The sequence below is a fragment of the Aphelocoma coerulescens genome, chromosome 21 (genome assembly GCF_041296385.1).
Source record: "Aphelocoma coerulescens isolate FSJ_1873_10779 chromosome 21, UR_Acoe_1.0, whole genome shotgun sequence".
In the NCBI taxonomy this organism is placed as follows: Eukaryota; Metazoa; Chordata; class Aves; order Passeriformes; family Corvidae; genus Aphelocoma; species Aphelocoma coerulescens.
Window position 1 is genome coordinate 6,207,044 of NC_091034.1, and position 27,609 is coordinate 6,234,652.

Consider the following 27,609-nt stretch of genomic DNA (forward strand, 5'->3'; position numbering starts at 1 on the left):
CACATGCTAAGAAGCCAGGAAATCACCTTGTCCTCTTAAAGGCATCCCTGCTACACAACCTATTTTCCAGTCTAGACATAAAACCCAGTGATTTCAGACACGTTGGAAGGGGTTAAATCTCCCTGAGAAGTCTCAGAGCAGAGCATTTAATTCATTGGGCACTGGGAGCCACCTGCGTGTGAGTGAGGGGGAGAGGGAGATTTGGGCACAGCACTTTGCAAGCCCATTCCTGGAGAGAGCCTGGAAGGGGATCAGAGCTGGTAACATGAAAAAACATTTATTTCTGACTGCCAGAAAACACAAACTGTGCAGTTCCATCCCAGAAACTGCTCGAGGCACCTCTGCAGCTGAAAAACCTCCTCCACAAGAGCCAGGTAAGACACCTTCACCTTTTTACCTGCTTCTCTCTGCAGTGAGTGCATCCAGAAACTCAGGGCAGCAGCCACAGCACCTTTCCTGCATAACAGCACTGATGGCTGGGAGGTTTTAATTCTGAGGGTGCTCCAAAGATGCTCATCTCGAACGGGAGAGCAAGAGAAGAGTTTTGAAACATCACCTCAACTTCGAGGTTTTCCCAATTCTAAACTGTTTCAGATGTGCCTCCACCAGGACTTATTTCCACCCCACACAGCTGGCAGCCAACCTGCTCCAAGAAGATATTTCAATGTTGAGCTTTATTTCTTTTATGCTGGCTGACAGATGACAGGGTTCTGCTGGCTCTCAGAGACAAACCCATTATTTCTGAGCACAATGAGTTCTCCTCTGTGGGCAGCATCCCTGCCACAATAAATCACAGGGTACATCCAGCCATTGTCCTGGAGCCAGGCATCTGCTGATTCACTGGGGTGAGGCTGTGGGGTTGGGCTTTTTTTGTTTTACTGTTGCCCTACAGCTTCAGATTTTCTTCTGTATTTAAGTTAAAAGTGTATACAAATCTAATTTATGGACATTTTGACTGGAATGATGCACATTGTTCTGGTTACTAAACTGACCATTTTACACATGCATTATAAATCTTGGTTCAGGTGAGTTTTCCTGTTTAGATTAATTTATATACACAGAAGAAATAGATCTTTATATCTGTGTAACCTGAACATTGATACCCAGATGACAACAGGTAACAGCTCTCTTTCCAGACTCATGGCTCGTTATTGCACTAAAACCAAAAAGGTAAATAACAGAAGAGATTTTAAGCAGTCTTTGAGGAGTTTTGGAGCTGCTCCCCACACCTCTGCCCCTCACACACCCAGGAGTTGGTCATTTCTAACCTGAAGTTCACATGCAAGTGATTCCACATCTGGAATTGCACTTCCACTGACACAGGACTGCCTCAAATCAATTTTTTTTTTTTTTTGCATAGGCAAAGGATTCAGGGCAAACTACAAACCCTGACATCCAGAGGTAAGAGAATTTCCCTCACATCTCACTATGGATCAGTCTATAAGGAGGTAACAGATAGAGATGGAGACCTTGTTTCCATGGCAACAACTCTTAAGACAAATCACACTAAAGATGCTGCCACGTCCTGCTTGGCTCGGATTGCTTTAGGACATGGAGTTGTTTTTACATTTGGTGGAGCTGTTTAATTCCTGCAGGAGAGCCCCAGAGCTCCAGCTGGGAAATCACTGCCCTACTGCACATCCAGTCCCTGGTTTTCTGGGAGCATACAGGGAGCAACAACCGTGGGATCATCTATTCAGGTGACCCAGAGCATTCAATCACACCAATACTCAGATTAAAAACCGTGTGAAAATCGGGCAGGCACCTAAAGTAGGTAATATATTCTCATATAGTAAAACTAGGTGCATATATATATATAATTTTAGGTTATATATTCTCATATATTCTCATAACCACAAAGCTTTTGAGGTTCACAACACCAGTGGCGAAACAAAACACAGGGAGAGGGGAAGAAGAAATGCACAACTCCTGACAATTTCTATCTTCAGGATCAATTCCTCCTAAAGGAGGAGTTGAAGGTCAAGTTGATGTTGTGGCAATTATGACACAGCAACCAAACTTCTGAGCAAGGTAAAAATATCCTTGAGTAGTCTCATCCCAGCTCAGTGTCCCAGGCACAGCCGTGGCTATTGCAGATTCTCCAGGGAAAATATGAAAGCAAAAATATTCAAGTGCAGTCTCCCAGACAAGTGAGGCACCAGCTCAAATATTTGCTGCCCAGGGCTGGAGCCCTCTGACCATAAATTCCCCACAGACCTGAGAATTTTTCCCCAGAAGAAAAGACCTGCAGAAAACCCCAGAGCTGCTCCCTCTCTATATTCAGTAGTTCTGTGCAGCTGGGGATGCCTTGTGCCTGGGGAAGCACCTTTTGAGTGAACATTCATATGTGGGGTCTCCGAGTTCCCAGTAAACACATCCCACAAAGAGGCAGTCATCCAGCTTGGCTGCTCAAGCCCCATCCCTGCAGGATCCAAGGGTAAAAATCCCTGATTTGAGGCCTTTTCAAGCTGTAACCCTGCCACTGCGAGCTCTTTACACTTCCAAATTCCAGTAACAGGAGAACCTCCTCTGCAAAGTTACAATGTAAGCAAAAAGGGAAAAATCCTTTCAAAGTGGCCCAACCCAAACAGCAAATGCCTCGTTGCTTCATGTGTTTTGTGTCCACATTGCTTTGGGGAGAGAGGATGTTTTCCAAGAACTGAAAACCCCCACTGTTCCTCAATTTCTGGAAGAAGAAATCCCCAGGCCGGTGTTCACCTTCCCAGGATTGCAAAGAGGGATTAACCTTTTAAAGCTCTTTTGTAAAAAAAAGGGGGGAAGCAGAAGAGAATTTCTGCAGGCAGTGATTAAATCATGAATAATTTAATTGAATGTGAGATTTAGGGGAAAATAAATAACGAAGCAACCCCATTCCACCTCGCAGCATTGAGTTGCCTTTGCCACAGAGGCTCCAAGGTGATCCTGAGACTGTCAGAAATCACAGCAGGTCTGTCCCCTTCGAAGCAGTGACCAGAACGGGGACCTTGCTGCACTGTCAGGATGATGGATTGCTCCATTCCAGTGACCACACAAAGCTGCTCAAGACAATCAAAATTAATGATTCTGCAAATATGTCCTTTACAGTTGCTGCTGCTCCTCACACAGAAAATTAGGGGGCTTTTGAGTTTTGTTGGGTTGTTTGTTTGAGTTGGGTTGGGTTTTTTTTACTTAGCACAGCAGAAGGAATAAAGCTCTTGGATTCTTGGCGTCTTGATTCTCCCCCTCCAAAATGGGCAAAATAATACCCTGCAGTGTCTTAGAGCCATGGTGCAGGAATAAATACATTAAATCTATGAGAATAACTACATTAAATCTACAAAAATAACCACATCAAATCTACAAAAATAACTACATTCAATCTACAAAAGTCGCCACACTACTGCAGTGTTACGGACCTCAACCAGGCAGATCCTACTCAGAGCCAGCTACGTTGTAAAGTAGGAGTAAAACTGCTCAGCAACCAGAAAGATTCCCATAAACACAGGAAACTCAGCTTTCTTAGCCGTAGAATTTTCTGCAAACAGAAATGAGAGATCACTTAAATCCTAATTAAATGTATAGCTTTGTCCTTAGAAGCGACCCTGCCTTCTGCAGCTCTTTTTCCCATATGGACACCCAGGATCTGCACGAGCACGCGTGCATCTCACATCCCTGTGTTCTCCTACTCCTCCTCAGCTGGCGGGATGAGAATTGCTGCCTTCACACTTGCCAGAAGCCTGAGATAACATGACTCTGGGAAAAAAAAAGCAAAAGGAAATTCTCCCAGGGATTTTGAGGCAGAGTGCTGACTGGGAGAGGAGACTCGGGCTCCTGGCAGAAGGAACTGGTGTTCATTGTTCCCTATTCTTGGAACACTGTGTGTCCATTCCCAGCAAAGAGCCACAAAGGAATCCCCGCTCTGCCCCCAGCACCTCCTCCTGAACTCACACAAAACTCGGAGCGCAGAGGCACAACCTGAACATTTCCACGGTGTGAACGAACTGCGGCAGCTCAGGGGAAAACACCCCCGAACCAACCTGCTTCTCCCTCCTCCCGAAGTCGGTTCTGGAGCAGAGTGAAACAAAACACACGGGGAACCACCCTGCCCTTGCTTTTGCTGCCTTTCCCAGTTGTTCCCAGCCAGATTTCCATAAAGGAATTTTGTGCGTTGCTTGCAACAACCCACAAATCAGCCTGTTTGCAAACATCCCGTTCATCCCACCCCAAAGCTGCCGGCGCTCTGGGAAGCCAGAGAGCTTCAGCAGGTTCCCACCTCTCCTGCGAGCGCAGAGGCCGAACAAGCGAGTGGCATTCCAGGGATAACAGAATCCCGGGAAGAAGCCGCAGCGGCACGGGGCGCCTCCAGCCCATCCCGCCCCCTCCTCCCCCGGAGCATCTCCCTGGAGCTGGGAAGGGCTCGGGGCTGAGCGGGGCTGAGCTCCCAACCCTGAGCATGGCTCGGAGAAGCCTCGGGGAGTCCCAGCCTCGCAGCCCCGGGAGCTGCCCCGCTGCCCCCATCCTGCATCGCCGCTGGCCACGGAGCCGCTCCAGGGCGCTCGCACCTGGAAGGATCCCAGCTTGGATTCCTCGGCTGTTAACAGAGCCCTGCAGACCTGCCCAGCGCCACGGAGGGAATTCTTCACAGCCGCGTGAATATTTTGGAAGTGGGGAGTGGAAGGCGGCAGTTTGCCCCCCTCCTCCGCTGTTCGGGCGAAAGGAGTTGCCCAACCTGGTCATGAGACTTTTCCATACTTCCCAAAGAGGCTCCTGAAGTTCTGGCACTGCACCACGGAGAGCCCGGGGCAGCACAGCCCCCCCCGAGAGCAGACACGCAGGCACGGGAGATGGAGAATGAGGTTGGCAAATCTGTGGACAATCAAATGGACAAATACATGTAATAATTTGGAAGTTTCTTTCTCTCCTTGCTTTTATTCCGCTTCCTTTATTTTCCTCCCTGATTTCTCATGCATTTCTCCCCGTCCTGATGTAGCCGTGCTGTTAACCCTTTCTCGCCCTCCCCTCCCCGATTTAGAGTTACAATAATGGGGAAATCAGAAAGTCAAATGGATATTGTGGAAAAATCGACCAAATCTGGGAAGAAGCCCTGGAGCTTTGTGGCCATCGGGCTGGCTGTCCTGCTGCTCCTCATGACTTGTGCCGCCGTCGCCCTGGTGATCCTCTATGCCAGCAGCAGAGGTAAGAACCTGGGAATAATCCTGCCCTTCCCTCTGCAAACAGCAGAAAAAGTCCTTTTTTCGCAGAGCTAAATGAAAATATAAATACAGGGAGACCATGAGGTCACCTCTGTGAGGGACTGGGCTCTCTCTGCCTTGCTCCCAGCTCAGAGATTATGTTGGCTTTTACTTAAATTTTGAATTATGCTGTGTAAGATTCTATGCTTTTGTTTAATTTTATGCAATTTGTTGAATTCAGAGCTGTTTTGACAAAGCTGCTGCGCTGTTTTGGAGGGAAGGTGTGTGTCTGTGTGTGAGGACTGACATTCCCTTATTATATACAAGCACAAGCCAAGATTCATTATTGTCAGGGTTTTTAAAGCAACAGCTGCTTTAAAACACTTCTAAAAACAATCTCCCTGAAGGGGAAATTGCTTATTACAATGTGAAAGCTTAAAAAAAAAAAAAAAAAAAAAAAAAAAAAAAGCCACTTGGTGGTGAGGAAAAGGAGACTTTTAAAATATTCCATCAGGCAGTTGGATCTCTAAGTGTGATTTGCTTCAGTGACTTGAATGCAAATGTCTTGCCAGAAACCTGACATCGAGGCACGTTATTTTGAAGTGTTTTGCCTAAATATTTTAACTGCAGAGCACACTTGGTAAATCCAAAGTTTTCCCACTGGCACACCAAGTGCAAAGTCCCACTTTAAAACCCTGTGAAGCATCGAATGCTTGGGAGCAGCTCTGCCTCATGTTTGTCACTTCCATTAAAGCCTCTTGGATTGGGAGCTTTGTTAAGACACTGGAGAATTAAATTCAAGTAGGAATAGCAAAAGTGGAGCAAGGCTGTGCTGTCTCCTCACACTCTCTCTGCCTTCCCTGCTGCAGGGAGCTGCATTTTCAGCACTTGTGAGTGAAACACTGCACAATTCTGAGCAATAATTCATGAAAAAAGCCTTGTTATTATTCACTCCTTTTGCTACCAGCAGTTGAAGACAAAATCTGAGTATTTGGTATTCATAAAGTTCGTCAGAAAGTTTATTCTATTAGCTCAGGAGATGAGAGGAAAAAAATTCCCCAGAGCCAGGTCCTAGAGGAATAGTTTCTGTATCAAACATTGAGCTAGGCAGGGTTTTGCTGCCTGCATGCATAAAGGATTTGAGAAATCTGCCCTACATCATTTGCTGGGTCCAGAAAATCCAGAATTCAGCTATTAATAATATTTGCCCAAGTGTTGGTCTCATCCAAATCCAGAGGAAGAGTCTGTGCTCACTACATGTGTTTAAGGAAGGCTTGTCTGTGAGAAAACAGGTCTAAAACCTAAATATTTTTGCAGGCTTATATCTGCAATTAAACTTTCCCTGGAAGTGTTTCCAGGGCTGAGCCCTGAGTGCAGGGCTGATGTTCTGCTGCCCTGCGCTCCTCTCACCCCACCAGGGGCGTTCAGCTCTGCCCTGGAGCCACTTTGTGTCTCTGCCCCCAGCCGAGCTCACAGCTGGAGCAGCCACAAGCTTTAGGGAATTCCAGGTGGGAAATGAGCAGCAGGAGCTTCATCCTTGCAAGAGCAGTGTCAACAAGCTGGGTCTAGAACCGAGACAAAAGGAGCTCTGCAGACTCTTCCTGCAGCAGAAACATCTTTTTTTTTTTGTCTTGAAAAGTTTTGTCCCAATGTCCCCCTGGCTCTGTGTTGCTGTCACACTTCAGCCCATTCCCAATGCTCAGCCAAAGCCTCAAATCCCAGACTCTCCAAGGGAAAAGCATCTCTGGTTCAAAGCTGTGCCACTTAAATGCCACAGAACATCAAGAAAAAACAATGTGGCTGAGCACCATTCAACCAACAACGTTATCCTGGGATTCTTCTATTTCTAATTTCACTGAAATGCTGCTTTTGGAATGTGTATGGGACACTGGATTGTTCACTAAGAGCAGATTCAGATTTCTCACTTCACCTTGATACATCCTTGATCAGAATGACACTACCCAGGCTTCTAAAAATAATTTTGTTTAGCTTGTAATTAGGAATTAAATTAGAAAATTAAAGCATGGCCTGTCCTGCATTCACTTTTTTTTTTTTTTAATTTATAAAGGCATGTTTAGGCTTTGTGGTTCAGGGAGAATATTCTTCTGCTCGTATATATCCTGTACAAGAGCACTGTGGTGCATGAAATAGGCTTGTGGGTACAGGAACAATTCCTGGAGTTCTGTTAATGCTGACTGGGATTTTTATCTCTATTCCCAGCCAACAAAAATACTCAAGCTCTCACAGCAGTGCAGTTACAGAGTTCTGGACACAATTTGGGGATTTTTGACATCCAAGGAAGTTTTCAGACCCAAAAAACTCCTCATCTAAACAAGCTGAAAGAAAACGTGGGAAGAATAAAGTAATATTTGGGTGATCCTAGCAAGGGAAGCAGGATCCCGACGGGTTTGGATCCGAACACACCAGGCTCTCAATCCTTCCCTCACACCCACACCCTCATCTCAGCAGCCTTTTCACAGCTCCTTCTCAGTATTTATTAAACTCCAAACCTCATCCCTTGCTGGAAAGGTCACAGCCTGAGGAACATCTCACCCCTCACTGTAGCTGACACATCAAATCGCTCAGCAGCTCCTCCAGGCAGCTTAGCTCCAAACAACTTCCAGCCTCACCTCACTGCTGCTCCTGTAATTCTGGCTATTTCTTTGACTTTCTGGCTCCCAAGTTGCCTTCTCAGGAGGAAGATCCACAGATATTTTTGTGTCTGCAGCCCCACAGGTTGTCACTGCTGGCTGTTAGGAAGCTCAAGGTCACGGCCCTCTGTCCTCCTCCTAGGCAGGCTCCAAACAACCAGAAATACAAACCAAGCAGCACCTTGTTCTGGGGGTGGATTTAAAACAAAAATCATTTTTCTCCTGCATTTCCTATGCTGAATGTGATTGTTGGGCACTTGAATAACAGATTTACACGAGCCTGCTGAGCAGGAGCACTATCTAAACTGAGACAAGGTTGTGGCTGAGCTCTGGCTCCTCTCCTTGACTGGTGCCCAATTGTCCTTTGACGTCAGGAGCCTTCATTAACGAGGCAGCTATTCAGGGGAGATGCAGAATTTCAAGAAGTGGCAGCTAACACACGAGTCATGATGACATTCAGGTGGCAAGGCTCTCCTCAGTCATAGTCAGATGGAGCTCCATGAATGCAGAGCTCTAATGGGGAGTGACAGGCCATGCAGGGCTGCAAAGCGGGCAAACACACACACAATTTACTGATTCTCACACAGAGCTCTGGCTCAGCCATGCTCATGGGTAAGAAATCCTAGGAAAGGAGGAATAAAACTGAACATTCGTGTTCTGCGCTCCTTTTGAAGATGCTGACACCTGGCACTGGCAGCCCTCTCTGACAAAGAAAACCTGAATTTGGCAATTCTGTTGTTTGTTGTGAGCAAATCCCTGTTTTAATAGCAACAAGGGCAGCTTGCAGTGCCAACAGCACTTCTGCAGAGGAGATCTGAGAACAGGGAAGGTGCTGAGAGGTAAGAGCTCCCACGTGAGCGCCTAGTGACAACTGTGGCTCTAATTGTCTCCATGTGTGCCATCCCCAGCCATCTGTGCTCCTCCAAAAGCACAGTGGGGACACACCAAACACAAGCTGTGTCCTCCAGAGCCCTGCAGAAGGCTTGGCTTGGCTTTTGTTCCCTAATAAAGGAGCCTCAATAAGGCTGTGGAAAAGCAACTTGGGTTTGAAAAGGATTGTCAGTCCAAAGGTGAGCTGCTGAACGGGACTGCAGCCATCCAGAGATCCCACAAGTCATTCCTGGCTCCTGCTGCTGGCCAGGAAATGTCACAGGGTTCAGTGGCTCCTTGTGAGGCCAAATTAAGACAATAAAAATCTCTACAGTGACCCCAGGGGGCGTGAAGTATGTCCCAGCTCTGCTATCTCTCAGGTGAGCAGCTCACCTCTGAAGTAGCATCTGGAGCGCCTAATTTCCCTCATTTTCTTCCATTTGGAGCTGTCCCACAGCTCAGGTCATTTCATTTATCTCCATTAAAGCTTCTCTTCCCTGATCAATTCTCTGCTGCTGCTGTATCAGACTGAAATGGATGTCAAAGCAGGAGCCTCTCTGTCACTGTAACTCAACCTGTCAGCAATGTTTAACCAGGGAGGAAAATAAACAGAGAAATACCGGTATTTCTACCAAGAACTTGGGCTGTTGTTTTAGAGAAGTAGTTTGGGGAAAGAAAGGGCAGAGTTGCCAAGCTGAGAATTCAGAAGGTGCATTTTAAGTTCGTTTCTAGTTTTTGGAAGATGCAGGTGGCAAAGCTGCAGTCGAGTGAGCAAAGATCTGACATTGTAAAGCCAAAGAGGGCAGAGTTGGTCATACCCAGAGCCAGGAAAGGTACTGAGGAATAAAGGAGAGAATTGATAGAGAAACAAAGGAGACACTTTCCAAGGTAAACTGAGATCTCTTCCCCAGCCATTTCCCATGATCTGGTTTTGGGGCAGAGTTTCAGAGCCCTGAGTGTGCCCTCAAATTCCAAACCAGCTCAGGCTCCCCTGCTCATCCTGCTCAGTTACAGCATCACAATCACAGGGCTTGGGGAAGGGAGGGGAGTTCAAGCCTCATTCAAAGCAACTGGGTTCCAGAAATTGAAGTTGTATTAAAGAGAGAAGCTTTGATTTTAAAATAAATAAATAAATGAAAGAAAAAAGGTTTCATTTCAGTCCTGCCTGGTCCCTGCGAAAGAGTAAGAGATACACAAAATTCTTGTAGTACAATTATTTCTTCCTCACCTTGCTCTTTGCTATTGCTCCTTTCCTTTTGCTCTTGAACTACTCATTTCTTTTCCTCAAAGTATTTTATTTTTCCCCTTGGAGATACCCTGGGCTTTTAAAAATGTTTTAAAATTATGAGACAGTTTAAGAAACTCCAAAGCTTGGCCTTAGCTTCATCCAGCACATTAAAAAATCCCAACAAATGCTGAAACAAACACAGAAAAGAAAAAGAAAAAGATAACTATCTCTGTGAAGCTTCCCATTGTTCCACATATTTTGCTCCTCCCCTGTTCAGGTTGCCAGACACCAGCCAGGGCAGGACACAGAGTTTTTCTCATGCAGATGTGCTCCCACCCAGCACGGCCACGCTCAGCTGAACCCTGAACATTCCCCAGCACAGTGGGGGCTTTTTATGTCGCTTCCACTGATGAACTTCAAAGCCCTCTTTTCTCCCCCACGGTTTTATTTCTCTCTGAATTACTGTATCTTGTTTGCTCTCATACAAAGCACTTACTTGCATTGAAAGGGATTGTTTCTAGTAACTCTTCTCTGCAAACAAGGAGCAAAAATAAAGCTTTAAAATGGCTAAATCTGCTGGAAAGTACCAAGATTTTGTTATTCAGTGTGGAACCACATAGTTGTCTACTTGATATAAGTGGATACCAAAGTAGTAAACCAAGACATCCAGTTTCTCAAATGGGAAATTAAACCAGCAAAGTGAATTTCCTCCTCCCAGGGCCAAGGACCTCAGGCTGGGGCACTCAGATCCCTCCCAGTGCAGCTCTGCAGGGAACAGCACACAGGAGGGACCTGACACCTGCCCAGCATCACAAGAACACTCCCTTGAATATTCAGCCTCAGAAATGATGTGTGCATTGGCTTTTTGGGGATCTTCTGCGCTGGGAGAATTGCACAAACCAAGACTAAGCACTCAAAAATAGAAAATGAATAGCCAAGATCAGGACTCCACTGGCCTTTTCCATGCTTAACTCAAGGCCAAACAAATTTGAACACAGATTCACAGGCTCCTTATTTCTGCATCAGCCCTGAAAATTCCAGATTAGGGAAAACCTCTCTGATGAGCAGCAGGGACCAGCCTTAGAGGCCACATGAAATTGTGGCCAAACAAGTCTGTGACAGGCTCCTCCTCCCCAACACACAAATACTTGGAGAAATAAAAGTAATTTTTTTTCCTAAATTTGATCTTGGTGGCTCAAAGCAGTGTGGGAGCAGTAACCCAGCTCTGGGCTTTTTGCCCCCTGTTTAAACCTCTCAGTCTCAGTGACTTTGAAGATGCTCAGAGCATCTTAATAGATAGTCTAAAAAAGGATTCTGTACTTTCAGCTTGTGTCAGGAAGACTGTGGGGGCAGCTAGCAGGTAGAAAAGATGGTCTTATTCTCCTTCCAGGAGAGATAAAACTCACTGTCAAGACTGCTGTAATGGTGCTGCCAATACATTTCCCTCAAAAATCCCCAGATTTCTTCACGGTTGTCATTTGATGTCTGTGACTGGCACCAACATTCACTCGCCTGCTCTCAAACCAAGCAGAGCTGTCACTGAGATTGGGCTCTGGTGAGTGACTTTGGGAACAGTTTCCTTCCAAAACAACTCATTCCATCTGTTTTCCTCCTCCTCTCCCTGCAGGCTCCCACTATGGCACCAACTCGGGCAACATCTGTACCACCCCTGGGTGTGTGACAGCAGGTAATGGGGTTATTATGAATTACTGCTGCAGAGGTGAGGCTTTATGTGTTGGTACTGAGCCTGAATAAGAGATAATTCAGAGTTTAAGGCTGAAGCAGATGAAAAGGAATGAGGTTTCCCCTTGGGTAAGGAATATCATTCATAAGGGAGCAGCACAGGAAAACTGTCAGTGTGGCAATTTTCAGCTCTGGCTCTGAGCCACCAGGACACGGATTGACCAACACAATCTGTATTTATAAGCATAACAGAATTCCTTTTAGACTGAATTTTCTCTCTCTTGGGACATTCACCTTCTTATTTTTGGCATCTACGCCCTAAGAGAGGTGAGACTCCAGCACAGATGTTCCCAACAGCCCCAGGAAACGCTGGTTTCTTGGGCAGTCCCTAAACTGGTGCCCTGGGGAGCACTGGGCACTCTTCCCTGCAAGGCCTTGGGCTCTGAGACAGCTCTTCTGCCCTTCAGATCAAATTTTAAGCAGCAAATAGCATTCTTCAAGTCATTATATGTGGGAATGAGTCTTGCCAGGCAGCTCCTTGACAGTCTCCAGTAGTCCCAGAGACTCCTGGGCAGTCTGTGGAATTCAGCTCTCCAATTTTGATGCCCAGCTGCCAGAATAATCCAGAACATGGACCCCACAGCTGACCCATGCAAGGATTTCTACCAGTACGCCTGCGGGGGCTGGCTGAACCGGCACGTGATCCCAGAGACCAGCTCCAGATACAGCATCTTTGACATCCTGAGAGACGAGCTGGAGATCATCCTGAAAGGTAGGGATGGGGCTGCTCCATCCTTAGGCACCTGTGTTTAGTTTCAGAGGTTGCTGACTGCACATCAGACAGAGAAATAAACTCGCAGAGAAGGGTGGATTGGGATTTTCTTTTTCCTCTGGTCCTTTAATCTCTACATCTCTTACTACACCCATTTTGTGGGAACATCCTGTTCCCAACTAAAAATTAGCCATAGGTGATTGGGTACTGACTCCAAAAGGAGCAGGACAAGCTGTCTGCAAGTCCTTCCTCCTGACACTTTTTCCACTAATAGCATGAAGAGCTCTCAAGTTTCACAGTAATTGCAGCCTACAAGTGCTTCTCACAGCCCTGAATCCTCAGGGAGTTCTGAAAAATGATCAAAGCTCTCCAGGGCAAAAATCTCATGGCAATGGTTCCTTCCCCAGGTGTGCTGGAGACTTCAGATCAAGGGGACAGAGAAGCATTTCAGAAAGCTAAAATCCTTTACAAGTCCTGCATGAATGAGAGTGAGTCTCTTGTTCCATTGATTCCCTTGTTCAACACCAGGTGTACAAAAGCACCAATGTTCTGTTAAGCAAAATCCAGTCAATATCAGTCTAATCCATGTGGCCTTGCCTGGAAAACTCATCTTCAGATGGATGAAGATGCCTTGGTACTTCATTAAACCTCAGTATACCCATTTGGGATGTGGAAGGGGTGGATGTTGGGTACCCACCCCTGGTATGGGTGCAGAGCCTTCCCTTCAGAAGGCACAAACCTGTCCCAGCTCATGCTTCCCAAACCAATTCACTCCAAATCACTACTGGAGCCACAGAAGTATTTTCATTCCTTTTCTGAAGACTAATGTAGGATGGTGTCATGATATCTCTTATTTTTTGCTATGACACATTCAGTTGCAAATTTAAGCTGTTAGGCCCATTACTTATTTTTCTTGATTTTACTTTTTTTGTGAAAACAATACAGAATTTGTCCTTCCTCCCTCAGGCCTTATAGAGCAACGAGATTCCCTGCCTCTGCTGGAGGCCTTGAGGATGGTTGGAGATTGGCCAGTGGCTTCTGCAGACTGGAATAAGACCAAAGGTAATGCTGGGCCTGGAAGGGTTCAGTCAGAATTATTTACTGAATTAGGGAGGCCACTGTCACCAACTTAAATGCCCTGTTTTCAGTTTCTCTTCACAAACAGAAGTCAGGGGATCACACATTTAACACTCATTGATCCATTTAAATAGATCTCAAAAATTTCAGCAGCCAGCTCGTGAACCAGTTTCCATCAGTCAGACACATAAAAATCTGGTTTTTTTCAGATAAATTAAATCTGTTTTCCCTTTTATCTCCCAGAGCCAAGCTGGAGCATGGAGGAAAACCTTTCCATAATGAACTCCAGGTTTAACAAACGTGTCCTCATCGACATGTTTGTGTGGAATGATGACCGGGATTCCAGCAGACACATCATTTATGTAAGAAAAAAAATCACAGGGAATTATTTCTATGCCAGAATCATAATGGATAATTATTTACACTACAGACAGATGAGTTTCCCATAGAATAATGCCAGCAAAATGTAGGCAGCAGTTCTGTACCCCAGGTGTCAGCTCTGTCTGAAAGACATATTGGGAAATGTTTTATGGCAGCGTAATTTTTGTTACAGCAAAAGAAACAAAAATCAATGGAACTTTGCTGATTTACAGCATTTAAGGGCTGCAAATTCTTGTGACTTACAAAAATGATGGTGAGGTTTAATATATAGCAGGAAACCATGGGTTTAAAATACATAAAGAGTATTTCAGGGTTTGTTCATGAGTGGTTGTGCAAGGAAGCCCAGCCCTCAAGTCAAGCAACCTAGAAAAGTTACTTAAATTTATTCTTGAATCTCAGTGATCACTTGAAGATTTTGCTTTATAACCCACACTAAGATCCTTCCTGTCCTTACCTGGAAACCCAGAGACAGGAGTTGTACCTTCCACCTCACCCCAGACCCAGGAGAGCCCAAACTCTCTGAGTGTTTGGCAGCAGTGTCATTCCAGCTGGCAGGGTGGCACACACAGCATTTCCTGCTGCCTTTCAAGGATTCCTTTGGCCAACCCCAGTTCCTGTTCACCACTAACCAGAGAAATGTGTTTTCCTTCAGATTGACCAGCCAAGCTTGGGAATGCCATCCAGGGACTACTACTTTAATGGGGGCAACTATCAAAGAGTAAGTATTCCTTGTACTGATGTACTCTGAGCCACTAAAACAACTTCATTGTTGATCCCCATGCTTTGGAAAACCCCAATATATGAATCTCCATGGGATGTAACAATCAGAATGGAACTGTGACATTCATTGCTACATTTTTTCCTAATTAAGCCAACATTTTGTGGAGTTTACAAAAGGACTGAACAACTGTATAAATATCAAGCCTCCCCAGAACTGGCCAACTCATGAATGAGGTTATGGGGAAATAAAATCATATTTTGCAGCTTAGGCAGTCTCTCATTTTGAAGGCCAAGTTCACATTTTCAGTGCAGGGGATTTGCTTGTATCTTCCTCTGAATCACTGATGCTCAGCAAGTAAGAATCTGCTGCCACTTACTCTCCCCTTCCCCCAAAATTACATGAAATTGTGAGAGATTATTTTCTAGCTGCTTTTCCCTGCCAATGCTCAGGGCAAAAACACTGATTCTGCAAAAACACTGTTTCTGTAAATACACAGAAAGCTGTTGCAAACAGAGCCAGATAATTTGTCTGTTTCCAAGATGAAAATAATGCTTTAGTACATTTTATTTTCCTCAATTATGCCTTGCTAACAAAGAGTATTTGCAGGCCAGCATCAAGCCAATCTTCCTAACAAGAATGGAAGGGAATACAGAGGGACAACAATCAGCATTTGAGACTCTTTTGTCTCATGGTTGTAAAGGCAGATGAAAACATCAGTGGGAAGAGTTTTCTTCTCACTTCAGTGTATTTGACTACACTTTATATATAATATAGCTAAAATACAGCCCTGGGAGGTTTATAGGGGATTGTCCCCACACCTCCTGGGCACCTTTAGGAGCTGCCAGCTCCTGTGACAAAACAATCTCCAGGAAGCTGTGCTGGGAAATGTGGGGAGCTGCTGACCCAGGAATCTCCCCTGCAAGTGTCACCTCCACAGCAGCACTCACAGCAGAAAAAAGGAGTATTTATGCATTGGGGCATGAAGGTCAGACATAGATTGACTTGGAGGAGGTAGGAAATCAGGTACAGAGCAGAGACAATCCTAAATTAGCGAAAGAAAACCAGTTCTGCTCAATACAGCTTTAATTTGAAGGCACAAAGCAGGGGGGCTGAGGCTGTGCTTTTAATCCTAATGACCAAGGAGGAGACACAACCCCTTTTTATTTGTATTTACCAGCTCACTGCCCCCAGACAATGAGCCCAACTCTGATGACCCAAACTCCCCCTGTGCCTAGTCCAGCATCTTTTGGCAAAACTCCTCCTGAGGCCTGGGGGAGTCTGGCCTGATTAAGGCTCAGCATTCAGCCTAAAACCACAAATCATCATCTGTAAGTGCCCAGACTCAATTTCACCACAGTCACTGTGTTTATCTGGCTTCCAAGGTCTACAGAGGAAGAAAAGTATGTGAGGAGAAGAGGTAGCATCAAGTTTTCCTGCATCAGGGATCAGCACTCCCTCGGCACCAAATGTCTTTTCAAGGTCCATTCTGAGGCAAAAATCAGTCAGAGCCTCCCATCAGCAATAAAGCAAAGGTGTCATTGGGAACTGTCTGAAACAGAGCTTTTCTTTCAGACACTAAAACCAGACTTGAGAAGATTTATGGTATTACTTTCAGAGAACTCAAACCTTCCCTGTTTGCCCTGGAATTTCGGCTAGTAGGGATCGCTGTTCCATAGAGTAACTCAAAGCACAGAGCCTCCTCTTTGCCCAAACAGTAATTCTAACCCAGAATGCCAAGGCTGGATGGCACAGGGAAGCAGAAAGTGTGTTTTGAGGCTGGCAAGTGCCTTGTAAGGTATTCATGACAAAGAATGTTTTGCTGAATGAGAATTTTGAAGATGGACTAGAGAAACAGTGAAGAGAGACTGTTTACAAGGGCCTGGAGGGACAGGACAAGGAGGGATGGGTTCAAACTGACAGAGAGGAGATTTAGATTGGCTATTGGGAAGAAATCCCTCCCTCTGAGGGTGGGGAGGCCCTGGTACAGGTTGCCCAGAGAAGCTGTGGCTGTTCCATCCCTGGAAGTGTCCAAGGCCAGGTTGGGCAGGGCTTGGAGCACCCTGGGATAGTGGAAGGTGCCCTTGTCCATGGCAGGGGGTGCCACTGGATGGGCTTAAAGTCCTTCCAACCCCAAGCATTCTGGGATTCTATGAAATGATGGACAGCAAACCTTTTCTACATGGTCTGTGTCTGCGTGCAGGTGAGAGAAGCTTATCTGCAGTTCATGATCACCATCGCCAAAATGATCCGGGAAGACAAGAACGTGTCCAAAGATGATTCCTTTGTCCAAGAGGAAATGGCAAAGGTCATGGAGCTTGAAACAGAGATTGCAAATGTGAGTAGAGAGATCAAGAACGCCTCAAAAAGCTGTGGGGGGCAAGGGGTGGGGGGGAAGAGTCTCTTGCTGGTTTGTGCAGCAGTTTTCAGAAGAAAGTGGGGGAAGAAGACATTTGTGCCACAAGCAGCCCAAAAATCAGAGCCTCTGTGTCTCTAATTCTGCCTGCTGTGTACACTGTTGCTGTGCTGCTCCAGTCCCAGCCTTATTTCTATTTGGAGCTGTTCTAAAGCAGGATCATGTACCTTCTGCTACCCAGGCACTGGGATAACACCAGGACAGCTCCCTTGCATCCTTAGTAATCTACAGCACCCTAAAAATCCCCCAGAGCAGGCTTCCATTCTAAAGGGGACAGAGGGAACCACTTGGCTCAACTTATCCCTAAAATGTTATTGAACAGGGGGGACCCAAGTTCCTGCACTGAGTTTTTGCAAGCAGCACTGGGCACAACCAAATGATTTTCCTTTTCCCAAACAAACTGGTTTATTTGCACATTATTTGAATGTATATAAATGCACCTGCATGTGATTTCAGCCATTGATATTTCTGTCAGTTGAGTCCAGTAATAACCTTGTGAATGTCTTCAGGCCACCACCCCAGCAGAGGAAAGGCACGATGTGACCTTGTTGTACAACAAAATGACCTTAGCAGAGCTGCAGGAAAAGTTTGCATTCAACGTAAGTGTTTCACGAGCAGTCTCATACTTCAGGTCTCTTAATTCCATGCCAGTTGGAAATGGCTTTGTGAATTTATCAGTGCTTCAACAAAGAGGTATAAAATCATTCCCATTCCTAATCCTGTCTTCAGAGTCTCTTAAAAAGCTTTGTCCTACTGACCAGCTACATTCAAGGTCATAAGACTGTCAAAAGTCCAGTTACTGAGGCACTTCAACATCCAACATTGGAATGTCTCTCTGTCTGCCTAGGAATTTAACTGGACCTTCTTCATCCAAGGTGTCATGTCTTCAGTAAGTGTTCAGGTGGACCCGGAGGAAGAGGTGGTTGTGTATGGGATGCCTTATCTACAAGAGCTGAAAGCAATTATCTCCAAGTACTCAGCCAGGTAAAGAAACTGGAGGATATGCAGGACAAAAGTCACAGAAGGATTGCTGAAATGTCAATTGTCGGACCCCCTTGCTAGTTCTGAGCTTCTGAGGAAAAATGACACTCCTGTGAAATACAGGAAATGCCTTTGGAGGTTTCAAAGTCCAAGTACTGCAGTACAAGGTGTCTCACCTGCTGCTTGCTTAGAAAAATTTAAATGGGAAGAAAAATACATGACAGGCTTAGTTCTTGCTACATTCTAGAAGGAAGAAAAACAAGAAATTAATCCCAGAACAGATATGACAGCCCAGTCCTCAGGCTGGATGACTGCAGTTAACTGAGATGCTGTGAAACCCAGGACTGGTAGCAAGGGTTTCCTTCTTTAACTCCATCCAAAATTGAGATTCCCCTCTGGCTGCCTGCACCAGCGCTGGTTTTTACAGGGGATTCAGCTCAGTTTTGCTTCCCCACACAGCACCATCCAGAACTACCTCATCTGGCGGCTGGTGATCGACCGGGTCAGCAGCTTGAGCCGGCGCTTCAAGGACGCTCGGGCCAGCTACAGGAAGGTATTTCCTCTCTTCCTAAAGAGGAGACCACAACTGCCACCAAATCCAGCCTGGTCAACACAATAACCATGTCAGGGGTTTTTGGAGAGAGATGAACTTTAAGCTCCCTCCCAACCCAAACCATTCTGTGATTCCATGATTACGTCATGGAATCCCCAAACAAACCCAATCACAGCAGTGGAAACCTTTGGGTTAACCTGCCCTCTAGATGATGGTTTGGAAGAGCTGCAGGGGCAGGGTTAATGCTGGGCTTTGGTGCTGCAGGCCCTGTACGGGACGACGCTGGAGGAGGCGCGCTGGAGGGAGTGCGTGAGTTACGTCAACAACAACATGGAGAACGCGGTGGGAGCGATGTATGTCCGGGAGACTTTTGCTGGTGAGAGCAAGAGGATGGTATGTAGTTTACCCTTCATACTACTGTACATCCACAATGCCCACAGTGCCCCTTCCCTCTAGTATGAGCTCCCTATTTCTTGCCTGGGAGACTTATCCGCCAGTCAAGAAGGTGCAAGAACTCATTTGTGATGCTCTTTTAGATGCTCAGTACCACAGAGCACAGAATTTGGGGACGTCACCTTCCAGCAGGAAGCTTTTCACCCCTCCTTAGCTGTGCCTGGGAATAGGGCATGTGAATGATGAACGTCTCCCTGGATCTCTTTCAGGTCCGAGATTTAATAGAGAAGATCCGCGAAGCGTTCGTGGAGACTTTGGATGAGTTACAGTGGATGGACGAGGCATCCAAGGAGAAAGCTCGTGAGAAGGTCAGAGATACTTCAGTATTCCCTTGTGAACATGAAATATTTGGAATTTTGTAGTATCACCATTTCCAGTTTCTCTACAAACAAGAGGAAAAGGCTTAGATGTTCATTATTATCCTGATATATTGTCGTTTTCTTTCAATCCTCTGTTAGCCCACATTAATAAAAATGCCAACTGGATACAATGCAATTCCCCAAAAAAACCCATTTCCAACTTTTAATTGAACTCAAGACCATCAGCACCATTCCAATAAGAAGAAAAACCCCCAAACATTTAACTATTCTTTGCATTGAAACTTTAGTAAATATAACCCGACAACACCCCAACAAAAATCACAATTAAGAGGAAATATTCAACTCTTTTCTTCCAGGCAATGGCAATCAAAGAACAAATTGGCTACCCAGATTATATTTTGGAAGATCAGAATGAGAAACTGGACCTGGAATATGCCAATGTGAGTATTTTGTGCATATCTCACTGCATATCTCAAAATAAACACCTGCATTTGCTTTCTTGCCACTGGAATATTTGTACCTGTGCAACTGCTCTTTCCAAGGACATTAAAATGAACATATTAATAAATAATCGGTGCGAAGAGCCAACTATTCAGTGAAACCATGCAACCAAAACATTCTTTAGAGGACATTCAGTGGGACGAGGAGTTCCTCTTCCTGCTCAGCTGACTAATGTACTTGGATCCCTGTTTCTGTAGTTAAACTTCAGTGAACACAACTACTTTGAAAACATCCTGGAAAACCTGCGAGCTGGAGCCCAAAAGGGCCTGAAAAAACTTCGAGAGAGAGTTGACCAAGACATGTGAGTCTCCAGAAAGAGTTACAGACACAACCTAAATTCTGGGTTAATGGTGGGACTGTTTAACTCATGCTGTGGGTATCTGGGAATGCCTGTGGCTGAGATAATCAAGGAACTAAACAATTCTAAGGTAAAGTGAAAAATGCTTTTCCCCTTGAATGTTGTGTGTTTTGGATGAAAGGCACCCATAAACAAGCCACCAGGTATTTCCTGGTATCAGGAATTCTTTACAGCTGTGTTCAATGCACCCTTTTTCCTACATCAATCCTTTCCTTATATAATCTCCTTAGAAGGATTTTCCTTCTTTTTATAAGGTTCTTCCTTCTCCTAATACAGAAATTATATTTCTTTATATATCCATATATACATTCCTGATTATATATGTATTACATATATATATGTACATCTATATATATATATATATATATATATATATATATAAAACACACATTACACATATATACACATATATATATAAAAATAATCCCTGAAAGGATTATTTCCTTACAATCCTTTCCTACATACCTTGCATTTTTTAACCAGAATTAAATTTCAAAAATGTCGGGGGGAGAAAAAAAAAACCAGTCATGACTAACTGTGTGCAACATTTATTTTTAGATGGATAATTGGAGCTGCAGTGGTCAATGCATTCTACTCCCCCAACAGGAACCAGATAGGTAGGTTTAAACCCTTTTAACCAACTAATTTTATCCACACAACAGTGTAGGTCTGCATCCAGAGGCAAACCTGCCTGTGCCCATCTGGGAATTCTGGGCAAGGCTGTTCAGCTCAAGCACTTTGTTGATGAATATCCAGCTCCCCCTCCTTGGCAGGTGTCGTTTATACCCTGTCACTGAACAGCCTTGGGTTTGAAAGCCTGGGACAGCACCAGTGCCAGCACCCAGAGAATGCTCCCAGTGTGTCCTGGGCTGCTCCTGCTCCCACATTCTGATAGCACACGGGCAGCTCTGCAGTTTGCTCTGTGCACATGACACTGGAATTACACTGCTGGGAGCCATCCCAGACTGCAGAAACCTGCCTCTGCTCCCAGAGCATCAGCTGTGTGGGCTCTGCAGAGCTGCTGGGCTGCCCTTCCTTTTCTTAGCACAGGAGATCTTCAGACCCTGCCTGGCTCCCTGTACTCCCTGAGCTCACACCTCATGCAGGAGCTCAGGTTAAAACTGACGAGTCTCTGCTGAATTCGGAGCACCCCAAACAGGAGAGACAATAGATAATTGCCCCTAGGAGTGCTTATTCAAACTCCCAGGCTGCCAGGAAGAACTGCTACTCAACTACTGATAACACAGAAGGACAAATCCATGGGGTTTTAAGCCAGACAGTAATTGCATCCTGCTCACAGAGCAAAGGCCAGGAGTGGAAACAGCCCAATCTACCAACAGTCACAACAGAAAACTTATATGATTGCTAAAATCAGAAACACCAAATTGCTGATAATTTAGCCCTCTGACCTCACCCAAAATCTATTTTCCTGTGTGCAGCTTCCACTCACCTCCATCCTGCAGGTACAGCAGCACCAGGACCTTCAGCTACGGCAGGGCCCTCCTGGGGGCTTTACTGGTGGCCAACCTCAGCTCCCACTTTATCCCCAGTGGTTTTACACAGATTGTAATCAGCTTTCCAGGCAGGGAACTCAGGTCCTGAAGCCACCTGGTTCCTCTTCAGCTTTGTCCTTTTAAGTCATACAAAAATAACTCATTTAAGCAACTTGGAGATGAGTATGCCTGTGAAAAAATCAAAGCACAGCCACCCACAATAGTGTGCATGCCAGCTAAATTCTGTTTATTCATGTCTCTAGCTTGAGAAAACAATTTTCCACACTGCTCTGTCTTACTGCAGTCTGGTTTATGTATTTCTCCACAAAATTGTATGGATAAAACCTGTGTAGCCAAAAAGGGCTTTGTCTCTGAATTAACTACTTGCAATGTAATTTCAATATCTCCCTTCACAGAAAGTATCTCATTAAACTGAATTACTGGCCGTCTGAACTCCTCTAGAAGCACTTCTGCTTTTCAGCTTGTGTAGAAGGGATGAAAAGCAAATCCCATGGTTCTGGATAAGGTTTTTGCCAGCAGGACAAATCTCTTACTGCCCCCCCTCCCCAGGTGGCATTGAGTGCCCTTGGTGGTCTACATGAATCACTCATGAGCATGTTTTACCCTCCAAGTGTTGTTGGTATCAGCAGATGATTTCCGACCTCTCCTTAACCCAAATGAAGCAATGAAACCTCCATTCGTTCCCCTATAAAACAGCTCTAACACACAAACTGTGCCTGTCACCAAAGGACAGCTCCTAAACATTCTGTTCTTGACTCACTGCAGCCAACATTATGGACCAAATTAGGCTAAGCTTAATGTAAATGCTCCTTGGGTCTCAAACAGGGAGATACTGTAGCTGCAGATGTGCTAAATTAAACCTTTATTAACTTGTCATTTTCCATTTATCAAGAGAGAAACAATTTCACATGAGGCATGAGCTTGTTTCTAATCATTTTATATTTTATGTTCCTTCCTGACCCTTATACCAAGCAAACAATCTGTGTGCCAAGGATGAAAAAACAAAGCCACCTCACGGTATTTCCCCTCTTTCTCTCTGTCTTTGCAGTCTTTCCTGCTGGGATTCTCCAGCCCCCCTTCTTCAGCAAACACCAGCCCCAGGCCCTGAACTTTGGAGGGATTGGGATGGTTATTGGGCATGAGATCACTCACGGGTTCGATGACAATGGTGAGGAGATGACTGAGAAAATGTTACTGTTCCAGCTAAAACTCGTGGCATGGCAGGAATTAAAGTGACAGACTGCTGGGACTGAAGATCCCTGCACAGTCACATCCAGCTCAGGAGCAATAGGAGCACACTGGGAGCACTCTGTGGAAGGTTCTTCAGGGAATGTTTCCTGAACGGAGCACAAGAAATAAGCAGATGTTAAAGTGAGGCAATGACAATTCTCAGGAAAAAAAAATGTTCCTTTTACAGCATCGGATCAGAAACACAAAGCAAGCGGATCCATGGGCTCCTGAATACAGTGAAATCTGTGAACAATGTTTTTGGGGATAGAAGAGCTGTCAGTAGTGTCTTGAAATCCCAGGAGACTTTGTTTTTCAACACAAATGCTTGAAATAAATTGACTTTTTTAATTTTGTCAAATGTCATGTAAAAGAATTTGGGGAAAAAAATTAATTTCTGACTCTACAAGTCAATAATTTCTTACAGGTGGGTTTTCTTCAAGCTGTTTTTTTATGCTCATTAAGTTTGTGCAGATGACCCATAAACACACAACACAGCCTCAGAAACGGAGTTCCAGAGCAAAGAAAAACCTTGTTCTAGCCAGAGAGCCGAGAACACAAACTCCAGAACTGCAATTCCAGCTTTTAATTCTCTATAAACCTCATTTCTGTCACGTGGTCACACAGAACCAGCACCTCAGACACCTCAGAGGTGAGGGAAGGTTTTGTTACATGAAAACCAGGCCTTGGTGCTATACCTGGAGTCAGGGCTGCTGAGTGAACAGGAAATCAGGGAATAACAGAGAGCACAATTCCATTCCCTTGTGACAATGAGAATAAACTGTGTCCAAAACATTTCTGAGCATCTTAATCCAAGGAGGAAAGAGGAAGGGAGTGCAGCTCCAACATCCCAGGTGCTACACTGGAAGAACGGTGGCTTTAAAATCTTGCTCACAACTCTGCTTTTTTCCCCGGGTTTTCCTGCAGGTAGGAATTTTGACAAAGATGGGAACATGCTGGACTGGTGGAGCAACTTCTCAGCGCTGCATTTCAAGGAGCAGTCCCTCTGCATGGTGCACCAGTACGGGAACTACACCTGGGAGCTGGCGGGGGGACAGAACGTGAGTAACAACCACAATCACCGAGGCCACAGCTCTGGGTTTGTACAAAGAATGACTCGAACAGGGAATGCCCAGGGAGGATAAGCACAAACCCCAGCTGCTACAGGTAACTGGGGACACTGGTGTGGCCCAGAAAGCCCAGGGTCTGTGTGCAGTGATGTTCTGCCCAGCAGCAGCCCAAGTTCTGTCCATGTTATATTTGTGTGTGCTCTCTCTGTTCCAGTCTACAGCTCTTAGCCTGTGATCTGTTTAATTTCATTCTCCCTTTTCTTGTCCCAGCACAAGGTCACAGCTTCCCTTTGCTCCAGGCATGTCAGGCTGTTGTATGAGTGACCTGTGGTTCTTAGAGTTGCTGATTTTACTGACAATAGAGTAAATAAATGATTATTTTTACAGGTCAGTGGCATAAGCACATTAGGAGAAAATATTGCAGATAACGGAGGAGTCCGACAGGCTTATAAGGTAACCCTCAAACACCCTGTGAGTTAAATGTAGCTGGCATCCAGCAATGGGGGGGGCTATTCTGTGCTTAAAAAAATTGACAATTAACATGTTATTACCATATTCCGAAAGCTAAAGCCTCAATTGTACACCTGGAAGCTCATGTGCCCCTGGCTTGCTGCCGTTCTTGCACCCAGGAGCAGCCCAAAGGTGCAGCTCAGGTGTGAGCAGGGAATGTTCTTCCCTACAAAGAACCCAAACAGATGTCACAGTAAAACCTTTTATCTTTGGTGTCTTGAGTATGGTGTTAAGGGGGTTTATAGAACATCCTGAATTTTCAGAAATCTAAATTTCAACCGTGAGGGACACCCATTCCAATTAATCACTTCGTTAGCATTGTTCTAAAAGCCATCACAGATGTGGAGGAGCCGTGTGGGATGACACAAAATGCCTGCACACAGAATCCATGGATGTTCTGTGGTGCTGGATCTATTTTTACCCTCAGCTCTCCCTTTTGTTTCATGCTTTGGGACTGTCTCAGCAGCTGAGAGGCTGCAGAAACAGAATGTTGGGAATTAACCAGCGTGAGGACACATTAACTTGTCTCCATCATGTCAATATACCTTAAAAATACAAATTGGCCAATTAATGTGTAACAATAACAGGTAATGGATTTAATATTGAGCAAGGTTGTTATCTGCTATTTAATGAGCAGTTACCTGAAGAGAGAAGAATCATCACTATAGAGAAGCAGAGGAGACTTAACACTTTATTTCCAGATACAAATACCTGTAGAAAGAGTTTATGAAGTCAACAGTGCTTATGCTGATAGCTTTTTCATAAAATTCTCTGTACTGTTTGTATTAGAGAGAGAAAAGTTATACAAATACAAAAGGGAACCACGTTGGTTCATTCACGTGGTGACTAAAATCCCTCCCCACAAAATAACATTCAAAATCCACCTCCTAGCGCTCCTGAGTCGATCTGTGATCATTTCCAGGCCTACTTGAAGTGGCTGGAACGGGAAGGGAAGGAGCCAAAGCTGCCTGGACTGAACCTGTCCCACAAACAGCTCTTCTTCCTCAACTTTGCCCAGGTGAGAACACTCAGGGTTGTGCCTCAGGCCCTTAGGCTGTTGGAGAAAACACCCGGGTGAAAGCCAGCACTGATAGATCTGTCCCATAGCACCAGATCTCGATCCAAGACCTTGATAAAACAAAAGCTAATTAGTAAATAATTGCATCTATTCTGCCTCTCTATAAAGCATACTCCAATGACATCACAGCAAACTGGGATGGCTCTTAGGAAAGCCAGTGAGAAGCTTCCCAACTTGCATTCCCTTTAATACTGACCCACTAATGATGAATCCTCCCTTTCCAGGTTTGGTGTGGTTCCTACAGACCAGAATATGCCAGTCAGTCCATAAAGACAGACGTTCACAGCCCTCTGAAGTACAGGTGGGTTTTACTCATTTACTAACTCACAACTCACTCCTTTCAACCCCCCTTGCACCACAGCAGCACAGGAGAGTCTGATAACACACGAGATAACTCCAGACTGACTTCCAGATTTTCTCGCATGGCTTGTAGGACACTGCTGGAGAGCACGTACCTATACCTGACCTGGTGAATTTGCCAATCCATAGGGGATGGAAGAGGACCAAACCCACTCTGTTCTGGCATTTCATTGCTCATGTTACCTCTATTTCCTAAAGTATCTCATATTCTGAACTGTAATCGAGTTCTGAGGCTCCAAACAACTTTCTGGACACGGCTCTCTCTGTTTCCCAGAACAGCAATTCCCATGTAAATTAGTCCCTTCTCTTTGTTTAGGGTGATGGGCTCGTTGCAGAACTTTGAAGCTTTCTCCGAGGTGTTCCACTGTAAGAAGGGCACAGCCATGCATCCCGCAGGGAAATGCCGGGTGTGGTAAGCAAGGATGAGACATTCTGGTGACACCACAAACAGCTTGAGGCAGGGATGTGCCTGGTGTTCTGCTGCTCAGTCACAGCCAGGGCTGCCGGGGCAGCTGCTGCAGTGAGAGCCACTGGGAAGCACACGGGGATCACAGGGATGGATCCCAGGACTGACGGGCTGTGCCGGAGGCCACAGTGTGTTCCCGGGCAGAACGACTGTTTCCAACGACATCCTGACTGTTACTAAGACACTGCATCAGGGTTACAAGGACTAATTCTTACATGCAAACAAAACCAACAAGCCACCACAAATCTATTTTTCAGAAAGGAATAATAATTTTAATATGTAAGCTCCACCTTCTGAGGCTCAGCAATGCTGTCTGAGATGTCCCACTGCTCCGTTTCCAGTGTTCTGGTTCAGTTTCTGGTGCATTCCTCCCCAGATCAGGTTAGAGCTGGTGTAAACTCTCGTGCTGTCTGTGCCCCTGTGCTTTGATCGCTGCTTTGTTGTCAGAGGTTGCTATTTGTCGTGACATGTCACACAGTGAGCTCTATGTCGAGACGCCTGTCGCACTCTCCTCCTGCACTTGAGTTCCTCTGCTCCAAAGAACCACCTTCAAGTGAGGCATCACTACAATTGTCACATTTTAGGAGTACAAATTCTGTCTTTATGGTTAAATTACAGGGTCCCACCCTTCAGAGATATATTGAAAATTATGCTTATTCTTGTAGAAAGTGTATAAAATACCTTTTGCCAAACAGCAGACATGTATCCATGGAAACAATTAAGCTGGTTTTAATCCTGTGCCTTTTTATTTTGCCATAGGCTATTTTTCAGTATTTACACTTGAAAATGTAACACGTATTAATTTTTAATAAAATTTAAAAGAACAAATCACGGTGGCCAATTCAGCAAGGATTTCCCTATGGAGAGGTTTGGGGGGCTTTCCTTGGTAAGCATCCTACTATAATGAGAATATTTTAAACTTCCAACATTTAACAGTGAGTTTTGACTATTAGTCCAGCAAATGCTTTTCTTTCTAGCACAGGAATCACTTGACAGCAAGGCAGTAACTGCCTGTGTGACTGTGCAAAATCAGTGAGCCCTGGAAATGGACCATTTTAGAGGTTCTGGTACATGCAGCTGTTAAAGGGACAGTTAAAATGTGCCAGGGAGGGTTTATTCCAAGTGACCATCACAGCTCACAGAAGTTACTCTATTTTTTCATGTAAGTTTATCCCATCTCCCACCTGCAGAACACTTCCCATCTGCCAGTTTGTGTCAGTGCCAAGTGCACGAGTTCCGACCTCCCCTTAC

At 45.2% G+C, this 27,609-nt stretch overlaps 1 protein-coding gene and 1 long non-coding RNA gene across 4 annotated transcripts; one reads left to right on the plus strand and one right to left on the minus strand.

Moving 5' to 3' along the window:
- The first annotated feature begins 300 nt into the window (after positions 1 to 300).
- MMEL1 (membrane metalloendopeptidase like 1) lies at positions 301 to 27,177 on the plus strand. 3 transcript variants are annotated; one of them, XM_069034924.1, is made up of 23 exons: positions 301 to 374; positions 5,012 to 5,175; positions 11,548 to 11,607; positions 12,214 to 12,375; positions 12,783 to 12,863; positions 13,342 to 13,437; positions 13,696 to 13,814; positions 14,486 to 14,551; positions 16,755 to 16,889; positions 17,477 to 17,566; positions 17,815 to 17,951; positions 18,408 to 18,501; positions 18,766 to 18,894; positions 19,164 to 19,262; positions 19,631 to 19,714; positions 19,973 to 20,076; positions 20,692 to 20,750; positions 22,696 to 22,815; positions 23,802 to 23,935; positions 24,332 to 24,397; positions 25,377 to 25,472; positions 25,757 to 25,833; positions 26,209 to 27,177. In XM_069034924.1, the coding sequence occupies exons 2-23, from the start codon at positions 5,022 to 5,024 to the stop codon at positions 26,306 to 26,308; spliced, it is 2,262 nt and encodes a 753-aa protein (XP_068891025.1). In that variant the 5' UTR covers positions 301 to 374; positions 5,012 to 5,021; the 3' UTR covers positions 26,309 to 27,177. The 3 variants fall into 3 exon arrangements, with proteins under 3 accessions (XP_068891025.1, XP_068891022.1, XP_068891023.1); XM_069034921.1 differs by lacking the exon at positions 301 to 374 and adding an exon at positions 4,328 to 4,873; XM_069034922.1 differs by lacking the exon at positions 301 to 374 and adding an exon at positions 4,328 to 4,835.
- On the minus strand, positions 2,967 to 4,620 carry LOC138121425 (uncharacterized). The gene is made up of 3 exons (XR_011156181.1): positions 4,542 to 4,620; positions 3,396 to 3,514; positions 2,967 to 3,035 (listed from the first exon to the last, which is right to left on the minus strand). It is a non-coding gene; the product is annotated as an uncharacterized lncRNA (long non-coding RNA).
- Positions 27,178 to 27,609: the final 432 nt, after the last annotated feature.